The sequence below is a fragment of the Pygoscelis adeliae genome, unplaced genomic scaffold, assembly GCF_000699105.1.
Source record: "Pygoscelis adeliae isolate BGI_AS28 unplaced genomic scaffold, ASM69910v1 Scaffold63, whole genome shotgun sequence".
Taxonomy (NCBI): Eukaryota; Metazoa; Chordata; class Aves; order Sphenisciformes; family Spheniscidae; genus Pygoscelis; species Pygoscelis adeliae.
In genome coordinates this window covers 7,220,516-7,232,964 of record NW_008824414.1, presented here as the reverse complement: position 1 = coordinate 7,232,964, position 12,449 = coordinate 7,220,516, and the positions used below count along the sequence as shown (strand labels likewise).

At 38.7% G+C, this 12,449-nt stretch overlaps 1 protein-coding gene across 1 annotated transcript in view; it reads left to right on the top strand.

Annotated features, from left to right (window-relative positions):
* LOC103914246 (chromosome unknown open reading frame, human C16orf70) overlaps positions 1-11,473 on the top strand; it is a gene marked incomplete at its 5' end in the record, with an annotated part of 30,612 nt that extends 19,139 nt beyond the window's left edge. Inside the window, 10 exons of the mRNA XM_009320861.1 lie at positions 1,412-1,545; positions 2,151-2,234; positions 2,934-3,016; positions 3,827-3,870; positions 5,876-5,919; positions 7,276-7,334; positions 8,904-8,976; positions 9,435-9,520; positions 9,649-9,894; positions 11,225-11,473. Of these exons, the coding sequence (XP_009319136.1) occupies positions 1,412-1,545; positions 2,151-2,234; positions 2,934-3,016; positions 3,827-3,870; positions 5,876-5,919; positions 7,276-7,334; positions 8,904-8,976; positions 9,435-9,520; positions 9,649-9,894; positions 11,225-11,240 (869 nt within the window). The remainder of the gene's footprint in view (positions 1-1,411; positions 1,546-2,150; positions 2,235-2,933; positions 3,017-3,826; positions 3,871-5,875; positions 5,920-7,275; positions 7,335-8,903; positions 8,977-9,434; positions 9,521-9,648; positions 9,895-11,224) is intronic.
* Positions 11,474-12,449: the final 976 nt, after the last annotated feature.

Genomic DNA, 12,449 nt, shown 5'->3' with positions numbered 1-12,449 from the left:
AAGATATGATGACTGCAAAGGAGCCTTGTTCAGTCACCATAACTTGAGACTTGACAATGTTTTTAAGAGAAAAATACTGAGATGTTTTTAACAATTTTCATTAGCAGGCTCGGCTTTTGACCTCTTCTGATTACTAGCTGTATGTATATTGAGGAAACACTTGGAATGCATTCCCAATATGCAAAAGTTAAAAAGGAGAAAATTTAAGATGAAGAATAAAAAATTGTGAATAAAAATGGAGCAGATGTTTTCAAGTTACTTTGCTTCTCTCTTTACAGAGGAAGATAATGGAGAGCTGCCTAGGGCAGGGAACATATATCCTCGTGTACTAGGGAAGGAGTTAGCTATAACATCATCATAATATAAATGATTTTGAGAAATTGGACACTTCTAAGGTAGAGTGTCAAGCTTAGTGAAAAATATATATATATGCAGCTTAAAGGAAATGTTGTCAATGAATAAAGTAATTATTAAAATATGTCACTAATGTTCAGACTAAAACTTGCAGAGAGGCAATCTTGCCAAAGTTTGCAGAAACTCCTTTGTAGAACATATTACACGCCTGTTCTAGCACAAGTTTCTCTGCAAGTGTATTAATTTGAAGTAACTCTTGCTTAAGAAATCAAGGATGAGTCAATCGGATTTTTATGATTTATTTTATTGGGTAACTGGCTACATAAATAATGTATAGTGAGAAAAGCTAAGTGTGTATTTAGCGCACATCCTGTATTTTGCAGTAACTGCTGCGTATGCGTACATGCATTCTCGTAAATGTAAGATGCTGCATTCCAGAAAGCAAATGGGGTCACAAACTGTAAGGCCTTTCCATTTCTTAACATCTAGTAACGTATGGCAGCCATTCATCTATGTAATGGCTATTCAGTAAGAGCCATTTTTAACATTGTTTGCGTAGGACCATACTTGCTATTGATTTAATAAGCTATGGGAATCTTGAGTAAAGGATGTGTGTTTTCTGATAACAGTTAATATGGATGAGGAATTTCACTTCACGGACTTTACTTTTTCAGCTGGAGATACATCTCTAGTTGCTAAAGTAGAATATTTTAAGGATAGAAATAATTCCTGGTACTTACTGCTAATAACCAGCTGATCAAATTGAGGCTGACTAGGAAAACAAGTCACATTCTCGTGTATGGCAAGGAAGTGAAGATAGCATTGCTGACGCCGGAGGTTAGGGTGTGGGGATCTGTGCAGCAGTCAGCACACACGTCCCTTTGATAAGAAATGTTTAAACTGTTGCAAGATAAAGGGTTAAATTTAGTTTGGCACTGTTGTCTAAAGAATGCAGCTGGTTTGTGATAAATAGAGGAATGCTAAGCGTTTGGTGTTGATTTGCTGATGTATTCTCTGATCAGGAAGGATGAATTTTGAGTTGTTTTTCATTCTGCAGGTTGTGGCCCGGGTGTTTTAGCCGATGCCAAGATGCGGGTATTTGAGCGTTGTGTGTACTTTGGTGATTCGTGCCAGGATGTGCTGAGCACCCTGGGGTCCCCACACAAAGTCTTCTACAAGTCCGAAGATAAGGTGAGGGAATTGATTCAGGCGCAGGACTTTCTCTCTGTTCAGTGCTGTCTCAGTTTAATCACAGGGCCTGTGTTTTTTAAGGCCAGTGAAGTTAAACTTCCATGTCAGACAAATTATGAGTGCTTCACCTGACATGTAATAGACCAGGATGAACTGTTACATAATTTGATTTTAAAAAGCTTTTTTAAGCTAAATTGATGCAAATCTGTTTAAATTAAAAAAAAAAAAAATTGCACCATTTTAACTGGTTTAAAAATTGATAAAAATGGGAGCACTTTTGAATCCAAATGAGCTTCAGCAAGTGTGTACTACCTATTTTTTAATTATATTTTATGTAAAATAACTTTAGCATATATTTTCCTAATGTTTTTACGTAGCAGCATATGAGTAAACCTTTTGCTTCAGATAACTAAAAAGAAAAAACCTGATGTGTCATTGTGCCACTGCAAGCAGCTGATGGTCCTGTCATGAAGCACAGTATCTTACGTATTTGAACAAGGGCTTCAAATGAGATGACGGCAATTTGTTTGAATGTAGTGATGTTGTTAACGGCATTCATCTTTGTGAGCGTTATTAAATACCTCTGAAAAATGTGTGTCTTGCAGATGAAAATCCATTCGCCCTCGCCCCATAAGCAGGTCCCATCAAAGTGCAATGACTACTTCTTCAATTATTTCACACTTGGAGTGGTGAGTGGGAAGCTTCCATAAACAAATTCTTGTAAAGTTTTGATTTGGCCACACAGCAATCCTTTCAGAAGGCCAAAGGCTGTGAGAAATGAGAGACTGCAAAACTCTTGATCGCTGCCTTAGGAATCTCTGGTTATGAAGAGCACCACTGCCTTTTCTCTAGCACTTGCAAATTCAGTCAGTAATGTTTTATCATCTCCACCAGCGGATGGAGGGCTCTTTATGTTTGCACTTTGGCATTCTCTTAGGTTTTCTCCCTCTGCCATGCCTGATGCACAGATACACTAGTTCTTGTTTCTGAAATCCATGCTCCTGTCCCACAGAACTGAGATAGGTGTATCAATTGTGAAAGTTTGCCGAGTTGTGGGATGTAGTTCAGCCTTCGTGTCCCTCCTTACAGCTATTTTGCTGTAAGTTACTGTAAATAACATGCAGAAAAACAAGACTTCCTTAGAAAACTTGTCAACATTAGCAAATGAAACTGCAGTTGTTATTGAGTGCTGGAGGAAATGGGCGTTTATTTGAATTTACAAATAGTCTCATTTTCAAATACTACTTTTCATAGTTCCATTTGGTTCCAATGAGATAGATACATATCACTATATACAGGTACTAGTGTAACTAATCTCAGGTTAGTTTGGGGAAAGCCACCTTCCTCTATCCAAATTGCTTCGTGTCTGTCTGTTTTTTCTTCAACAGGATATTCTCTTTGATGCAAACACTCACAAGGTGAAGAAATTTGTCCTGCATACAAATTATCCTGGTCATTACAACTTTAACATGTGAGTGTGAAGAACTGATCTGTTAAAGAGTATTTTAAAATACCTGAAAAGGAAATCCTATGTTCCCTTAGTAGAATTCCAGTATTTCTTCCCCAAGTGTTTTTGGTGTATCTGGTAACCCGTGGAGGTTTCAGCCATCGTTATTAGCACTTTTTTTTAAATTATTTTCTTTTTACTTTTAAATGCCTTTATATTGTCAAGTATGTCTTCAAGCAGTAAATGAGGTAAGATGGCTCTTGGGCCAGCTATAATGTGCAAACTCGCTTGCTAGAGGCAAACTTCATGTTAGCAAGAGTGTCCATTTACTGTTAGGTAGGCTGCTGTTTTTTTCCTGACATTATTTCGGTTAGTGATTAAAAAAAATTTCATCTTGTGCTTCTGAACGTATTTTCAGTACTTTTAAAATGCAAACTCTTTAGGAGAGTAATATGAGTTAAGGAATTAAGTGATTGGATGTCTGATTAAAGCAAACGTATTTTCAGGCAGCTGGCGTTAGTGACAGAGAAATCTATGGTACTGTTTCTAAGCTGAGTATTTTTCCATCCACTCTGCGTAACAGCAGAGTAATTTGTGCTGAAGGGCCTTTTGTGTCCTTTAGAAAATTATGTTAGGACATTGCCAGACAGCTGCCTTTTTTGATGTAGAAAATAGAAGTGAGAACTTTTCTTCTTTACCTGTTAGCATTGAGACTCTCATTTTATTATTCATGTGACTTTTCATTAAACTGGTTATTAAGAGCCCTAAGTTTGTGCTATGCAGTTTATTTTGGGTCTTCTGTTTTCTAATAGCTTTACGATTTGCACTTTCTAGTTACCATCGCTGTGAATTCAAGATTCCACTAGTCATTAAGCGAGGTGAGTAGTTCATCTCTTGTCCTGCTCAGGGGGCGTGTACCCCAAAATGCTCAAAGGGGAGGTATGATCAGTTTTCATTTCTAATGCATCCTTCATTATCAGAGGGTGCTAACAGTGACAGTCATTGAGACAGAGGTGGAATTCTGGGGTTAGGTTTCTATTTGTTAAGTCAAAAAGATACTTCAGGACAAGTTAGCAGTTCTCTGATTTTACTTACATTATCTTGTTTACTTACTTAAATCATACTAATATTTAGCTGCAACATCACTAATTTTCTGTAATGCTGCCACTCTGCTACAATTAACTACCTTGTACCTGGAGGCTCAAAATCTGTAAGGCAGCGTTAGTCTGAGCTGGTCTGTCCAATCCACTGTTGAACTTTTTAATCCTGAACTCGCTTTTGAAAGGCTTATTCATGATACTTAATATGAACTGGTTTAGCGGGGAATGAGAACAAATATCCAGAATATGTTGGCTCTGTGTGCTATAGACAAAGTATGGCTGTTGTGTTCACTTGAAAATCTTTACTTGAAAAAATACATATATAATCAGTAGTGCTGAATTCTACAAGATATTTAGATGTGCCCAGCACTGTGCGTGTAAGTAATCGCAACAAAGCATGGGGAACCTTGTTTGAGTGAAGATCATAGTGATCGAGGTAGACTACTTTTATATAAGAATTAACAGATGTACTGGGAAAGTGTGTATTTTGATTATCCAGGGAATACTGGATGCTGGCTAAGGTTTTGGCCAGGGATGCTTGCTTCATTTTGATTAGTTTTCACTGAAAGCACTTCCCTGTGTAAAGTGCAATTCTCCTGTGGCCGTCACAGCAGTTTGAGCATGTAGAGGAATAAAAACCTGGAGAAACAATGTCTGGATGTACAAGCTTATATGAAAGTTGATTTGTACTTCAGCCAAGAGAATAAGCATGAAAGTTCTCGCTTTTTAAATTGTTTTCCCTTAGGTTATTTTGCAAGACTTCAAAGGCATTCATTTCTGATTATTTTTATTCACCTCAAGTAGTACCATGAACCTCTTCTGAATATGTCTGGGGTTTTGGTTTGTTTTGATTTTCTAAATTCACCTTTCTGTCTCTAGCTTATGTTCAGGTCATGTAACAAGTTGAAAACAAATGTTACAAAATTTATCAAGAGCCCATCTTCTTCCATTTGGTGGCGGTGCCTGATGCAGCTTTATTAACTCCCTTCTGTAGTTCAACTTCAGGCAATAGATTGACAGCCAGAATTAAGTGAACTCTTTGAACATAAAAAGAGCATGTTTATTTAGCAGGTGGAAAATACAGAGGAGCTTTCAATCAAATTAAAGACCATTTGCTATGTTTGACTTGTTTAGTGTCTAGGTCCATTCCCACTGCTTCAGGAAGGTGCTTTCAGTGTTCAGAAGCCCCCAAATGTATGTAAGAAATAGTGCTTGAAACCACCAGCAAACAATTTGTTTTTAAGACTGTAAGTGTAAATGCAATGCTGTCCGCACCTGCAGCCTTTTTTATTATGCAGTAGGTAGACTGCAATTCCCAAGCTCTCTGCTATCTTTGTTTTTGAAAGAGTTGATTTCAGGCCTGCCGGCTCCTGAATCTCAAGCTGTCGGTTTTAGCCAGCTTCCTTTCCAAGAGTGTTTGGACTTGATGAGTGGCACCCCATCTTATCTCAATGAGTGGCTGCGCTAGGCGTGTTAACCTAGTGCAAGGAGATGTAGCCTCTTTTACACTGGCATTCTTCTATGTAAGGTTACAGCTTAAGCACATATAGTGTTAGAACTTTGGAACTTGCTGTAAATAGGCAGATTTGTTTAATCACCTGAACTGGCATTTAATCAATGTTGTTGACAATTCTGGTTGCTAGTAAATGCTGGTAAATTTGCATATGAACCAATCTAATGCTTGTATGTCTCCTGCTCTCTGAGCTAACCTCCCAAAATAAAGGATTATGTAGGAGACTGTTCAAGTATAAACTACAAAGGCTTTTCTGTTTTTCTTTCATAGATAGTGCTGATTCACAGACTGAAACATGTACAACATACAGCAAGGTAAGTCTGTGCAGAACTGAATGTTTTCCTTCTTTTCTTAAACCATCTAAATGATCTATGCTGAATTTGCAGTACTCTTTGAAGAAATAATAGCAGTTGAATCATGTTGGTTTAAAATAGAAAAGTTGAAGGCCAAAAATTCATGTATGTTGTGTGGTCTAAGCATTTTGTTGTGTTAAGGATTGAAGGCATTCATAATAGCACGTTTCTAGTAAATTAAATTATTGCATTCTTGCATGCTTTGCATTTTAAGATAGCTGCAGGTAGACATAGAACAGTAAAATAAGCGATGTGGGAAAGCGATAGCAGTGGTGGCTGAATGGTAGCTGGAAGAGATATTTCTAAACAGAATTTTCACAGGGCTTTTCTACTTAATGTCGCTCTTGAAGACCTTTAGTATTTAACCAAGAGGGTCCAGTGCCCTTCCAGTTTCTTCTGAAGCATGCCAGTTATGGGACGTTTCTCGGCAGCAGCAGGCCTTACAAAAATGTCACTGCCAGTGTGACACCTCCTGATGACAGCAGACTCCTTGAAGACTGTATAGCCTTACTACCCAAATGAAATTGCTGCTGCATGTTTGAGAGCTACATTAAGTTGAAAAACTTCTCAAAAATTGTGTTCAGCAGTGTCTCTATAGTTAACATTCAGCCAGGGTCAGTGCTGCTCTCTTGGCTCCTGGGGTGCCAATTTCCTTGATGAATTTTGGGTCCCATATTGGGAAGAAAAAACCGGAGTCAGCAACCTGGAAGCTGCCATTCTTTGCTTTTTGATTTGAATTACTTGCATCCTTCAGTGCTTTGACTTACTTCAGCCTTGTGTGTGAAACTGCAGCTTCTTATTAAGTCTGCTTAGAGTGATGAAAACTGCTGGACACTCCCAATGATGAAATAGTCCAGCTTTCCTCTTCTTTTCCAAACTTGTCGCTTAAATCAAGGAAAGGCTTTTGGGAGAGGTAGCAGTGATGCTGTTTTTCTGTCTGCAAAGGTATGTAAGAGGATATTTGCTGAGGTTTCCCACAGCTGCTTTGTTCTCTGAGTTGTCCCCAAAATGCTACAAGACTTTCCAGCTACATTTTACCCATAAGACCCATAAATTTTTTTATATTAATAATTCTAATTCAAAGCTATTTTGAGACAAAAATGAGAGTAAACCCTGGGAGGATTTCCTAGCCCTAGTAATGGGTAGTTTCCATCACTGAGTATGGCTTCAGTCACAAAATACTTCTGTAAATACAACCCCTGTGTTATTTGGCAAATGAGCGTGTCACAAACAAAAACGTACACGAGACTCTTCCTAGATAAAAAGAAGAGTTTTCCCATGCCTCATTTTAACACAAAGTCTTTGATATATTTGCAGTGGGACAGTATTCAGGATCTTCTGGGGCACCCTGTAGAAAAGCCAGTGGTACTTCACAGGTAAAGATCTCTCTATTTTCGTTGCAGGGATTGAGCTGATAACAGAGGATGAGTTTAGGCAGGGGAGGGGTGTTTATTGCACTATTACTTTTAGGCTGCTTTGCTGATACAGTTTCAGACTTTTTGGCCACTAACAAGACTAGATAGCTGCTCTCAGATGAAATAGGCTGACATGTAAAATGACAACTTGGAAAATTTTGGAATGAAATTTCCAAAATTCCTTGAACTGTAAAATCCGGAGCAGAGCTAAGCAGCATATAAACAAGTATCTCTGTTCATGTGTAATAAATAACATAGATTTTTTTATACTAGTCACATGCATTTCAACAACGTGACATCATCTAGCACAGTGTGTAGTGTATGTGACAGCAATCTGTCTGAAGAAGCCTTGCTTTTACGAACATACATAGTTGTTCTACAGTTCTTTTCGGCTGACTGAAGATAGAACGGTGTGCTCACACTTGCTCCGTTCCTACAGGGGTTGAGCGGGGTGTTGGGTTAAATAGGCATTACCTGCTTGCAGTGCTGTCGTTCTATGATATGATATGAAACTATGATTTATCTCGGGACAAGTGTAAGTCATGGGTACTGTGAAAATACTGCAGCAATTTCAGATATACCTAACAAGGTATTTTCATCAGGCTTTCATATGACTTTGAGTTTGATTTCCACCACCACACCACCCGCCCCACATCATGGTGTCCTTTGCTCCCCTTTACTCCTGTTTTATTCCAATGAGATCGTTAGAGCAGAAGCCATGTAAAGTAAAGCTGGGGTGAAATAGCGATTACATAGAGCCCTTCTGTTTTTCATCTGTGTTGTAGAGAGTAGTTCAACCACAGTTTGCTTTACTGAGCACATCTCAAATGTCTCAGACATGCAATTTGAGAAACTGACCAGTTACAAGAAAGGCCAAAAGGTAAATATTTTTGGGGCGGGGAGCGGGTTGGCTGTAATCTAAAATCCATTGCAGTCAGCAGGAGTCTGCTATTGTCGTATAGATGATCCAAAAATATCGGAAATATCTGAAGGACAAGGGATACATTAATCTTGAAAAATGCTGTTTAGTAAAATCTGGATTATTCTATTTCAGCATCTTACAGGGTAATTTTTTAACATGATAAAACCAGTGAATTAATAGACAGCATATAGTAAATATGTTTGGTAAAGGCTGAGAAATAAAGTAGATTGAAGAGTGGGAAAGGATCTTGCACAGAAATAATTTGTAATAAATTACATGGTGCTTCTCTCTTCCTATGTATCTGCTTACTTGCAGGGTTCTTCCTGTTCAAGTTCAGTGAAAGAGTTTTCCTGTAGAGGTTGTTAGTAACTTTTTGATTACTTTCTCCCTGAGTATTAATAACGGCTCTGTGACGTTAAGCAGAGGTATCCTCTGGCTCACTTGGAGTCTAGCAGTGGTGTTGCATAACGTAGATTTACTTTCTTTTGATGAAAGCCATGATAAAGATGCCATAATTTACCTTGTGTTACTGAGTGGTTATTCTTCCCTAAGAAGTTCCTGATCCTCACACGTCCATTTTTATTCCCCCCCCCCTCTTTTCTGTTCAGGTCGTCATCTCCGAACAACACTAACCCATTTGGGTCAACCTTTTGCTTTGGACTGCAACGAATGATCTTTGAGGTTAGGAGAAAAACTTTCATATTTGTTTGAGCAAGAGAAGATGAGGAGTTTGCTATTATTACTACTGGCCTATTTCCCATTTCAAGAAAAGCCAGCGCTTGGGAGTGGCTGTATTTTTAGAGCTTATTAGCAGAAACGGGCAACTTCCTGATCTCTTCTCTGAGGTTGTACATTTGCATGTTAGAGCTGGGACTTCAGGTTTGTCACCTAGAACTCGTGGTGGCAGGAGATGCACGCGCTCAGCTCTGAGTAGTGGTGGAGCATGCTGGTGTTTAAATGTGTCATGGAAATCTAGAGACCGTTTTTAGGAGCTAGCCAAGAGCTTGTTGCTTTCTTTCGTTGTTGGAATTTCTTTTTTTCAGGCAGATCAGTTCCCTGTTTGCCATTTTCACTCTTCTGAGTTCCTGTTTGGTGTACAGTTCTCTTAATTTCCCTTTTTCCCTGCCGTCCTTTTGCAGGTGATGCAGAATAATCACATAGCTTCTGTTACTCTGTATGGCCCAACGCGGCCCAGCAGCCAGTTGAGAACATCGGACCTTCCCCAGTGAGCATCCCCTGCAAAGTCAGCTAATCTCAATGCTACAAAATTAGTACAGCGTGCCTTGATTTGCTGCCACTTATAATATGGAAAGCACGTTATGATTTTTTTTTTCAATAAGCCTTTCCACCCAGGAGCGGTGTGGAGGGGAAATTCTCTCAACCCTTCATCATGGGGCATGGAACTGTTGATGGAGGAGAGCAGCTTAGGTGCCTGTGCCGTCGTTTATTCCTCTCCGTTGCCCTCATCCTATGCAGCACAGACCTGAAGAGACTGTCCCCCCTTCTCAGCTGGCAGAAGGGGGAAATGGAAGAGGGGCACGTAATGACTGCAAGAGTTAGAAGCACAAACTTTCTGAGCCTTGGAGCATCTGGAAGCAGGTATTGATTTTAGTCTGTTTGTGTTACTGTATTGATGTGGTGGTCACATTTTAAGAAAACGTGTGTGTGTATATATAGATATAAACACATCGGTATTTCTGTGGCTTAGGACATTGTACCAAGTGTGACAAGGATGTATATATGTCCATGATTTCAGGCACCACATCTTTGTGTAACTTTAAACCAAGCAAGTAGCATGTGCATAATACTTGGTTGTAACATTTGCACTACATACACTTTAATTACTTGATGAACGTTTATCTTCACTGAGGAGCATCTGTGTACTGGGTGTGAGTGGGGTGTGATGGTTATTTAATGTACGCTGCGCATAAAGCTTATTTATACAGTGGATCAAATTTATCCACCTTCCTGCACTAATATGTACTTGATATGCTGAAACATTTTTTTTCCTGCCATGGCTGGTTTACTAATTTTTTTCTTATGCAGTTTAAAAAAAAAAAAAGAAATTCTGGAAGAGGTTGTTTCTATGATTGAATTATGCTTTAGTGAAAAGGTTTGATGCAATTTTTCGTACTACAGAAAGATGTAACGAAGAAATAGCGTTGCCTCATTTACCTCTGTTCCAAAATCCTTTATTCCTACTCTGTTTCCTTAGAGAAAGAAAAGCTGTATATAATGGTATCTCAGAAAGAAATTCCCGAGCTCTGGCATCACCAAGAAAACCTTTTCTGTAACTTTTGATGTATGATTTTAATTTATGCCAAAGGTTTAGCCAAAGACATCCTTATTGTAGTTTCACCATTTCTGTACATACATGCTAACTGCACACCCCACCCCAGCAGACAGGATATAGGCTTCTTTCTAGTTGGGAGATGCTGCTCGCAACATTTTATCCCAGGAGGATACTTTAGGTTTCTAGTTCTCTTACCAGTCTTATTTGGGGGAAATAGGTGGTCTGTCTTTGAAATATTGAACCCTTTTTAAAAATGGACAAGAGAAATGTATAATTTTATCCCATTTTTAATATTTTGGTGTAGCAACTTGTGATACATAGATGACAATTTTGTGAGTTTTACTATGTGTGTACAGATTTTGTAAATATGACATTTTTGTAATTTTAACTCCATGTACAGTGTAATCCTGTATAGTTTATCGATGAATGAGAGATAGGAAATCGAATGTTAACTGACGTTTTGGATCCTGGACCAGTAGCAGGGATAAATGTGGTGTGTGTGTGTGTGAGACATTCTTTGCCATTTAGTCTTCCTGTATACTGTGATACTCTAAACTGTTTTGCTAAAACAAACAAAAAAGCCCCATGGAGAATCTAATGGATAAGGAAAAAGTTACTGTTTACCTTTATCCCTAGGTGTCACTCCTGTTGAATCCCTGTTCAATCTGTGCTGTCTCCTGTGATCATTGCTTGCTAAGAAAATTCTATGCCTCAACCTTCCTTTTGTTTCCTCTCTAATTTTAATTTCATTTTACATAGCCCTTCTGTAAATTAAATGGAATAATAATGAGCATGTACACTGAAAGAAAAATAAAATGAGACTCTCAGTTACTGTTTTTGTGTTAAATACAGTTGCTGGGTGTTTTTGTAATAAAACCATGGATGTTTTTGCCTTTTTTTTTCTTATCAATTCGTCCTTTTTATTTTACTGTCTTTCAGACGGTATATTTGAAGTACCTGACTAGTGTTCCTCCTCTGCAGCCGATACAGTACATTCTCTGGAGAAGCAGTATAAAAAGTAACATAACTTGCAGTCTGTTTCCTAGTAGACACATGAAAGCATATTATAAATTTTTGCCCCGAAGTGGAGAAGGAAAGTCTTTAAAGTGTGGTAAATAACACCATGGCTTCTGTATTGTGTTCAAAAATGCGGTTGTTACACTCATGTCAGTCTTTGGGTATCATTAAAATCGATCAAGCTTCACAGAGTTTGAATATAGCTCAACAGAATGGAAGAAATGTCTGCAGTAAAAGGAGCAAATGTGAATTCTCATCCTGCTTTCTTGTGCCCTAAGGCACTTCAACAGCAAAGCATTGAAAGTACGCTTACCCTGAAGTAGCTTAGAGGTTAATGCAGGGCATAAGGAATGGGACTCCTGTTTCTGGTCGCATTTCTCCTGCAGTGGCTGCATCATGCAGGGTAGAGCACTTAGCTCTCCCTCCTCTAGCATCCTTCAGTTTTGGAAGATAAAATGACCTTGCGTAACGCTTGGCTCCGTGCGCCTTTGGAGAATTTTATGATCTCTGAATTGAGATGGTGTGCATGCTTCTGTTTGTTACTAAAATACGACAGCAATCCTGCTAATACTTTAACTTAATTTTAATTAATCCTTTTCTAATAAAGACTCCAGACTAGCTGCAGGAGGAGATAAATTCTTCATGGGACAATTTGAGTAATGGCTATGCAGATGCTACCAATATCCTGCTCTCAAGCATACTCAGCTGGAATTCTTCAGATGTGTGAGGTCAGGACAGCTGCTATACATGCACCTCGAGACTTAGGACAGGATATCAGCAGCTAACCAAAGGTATTTTAACAACTTCAGTGACTCCCATCTTCACTTGTAATATGCTGGTGAGT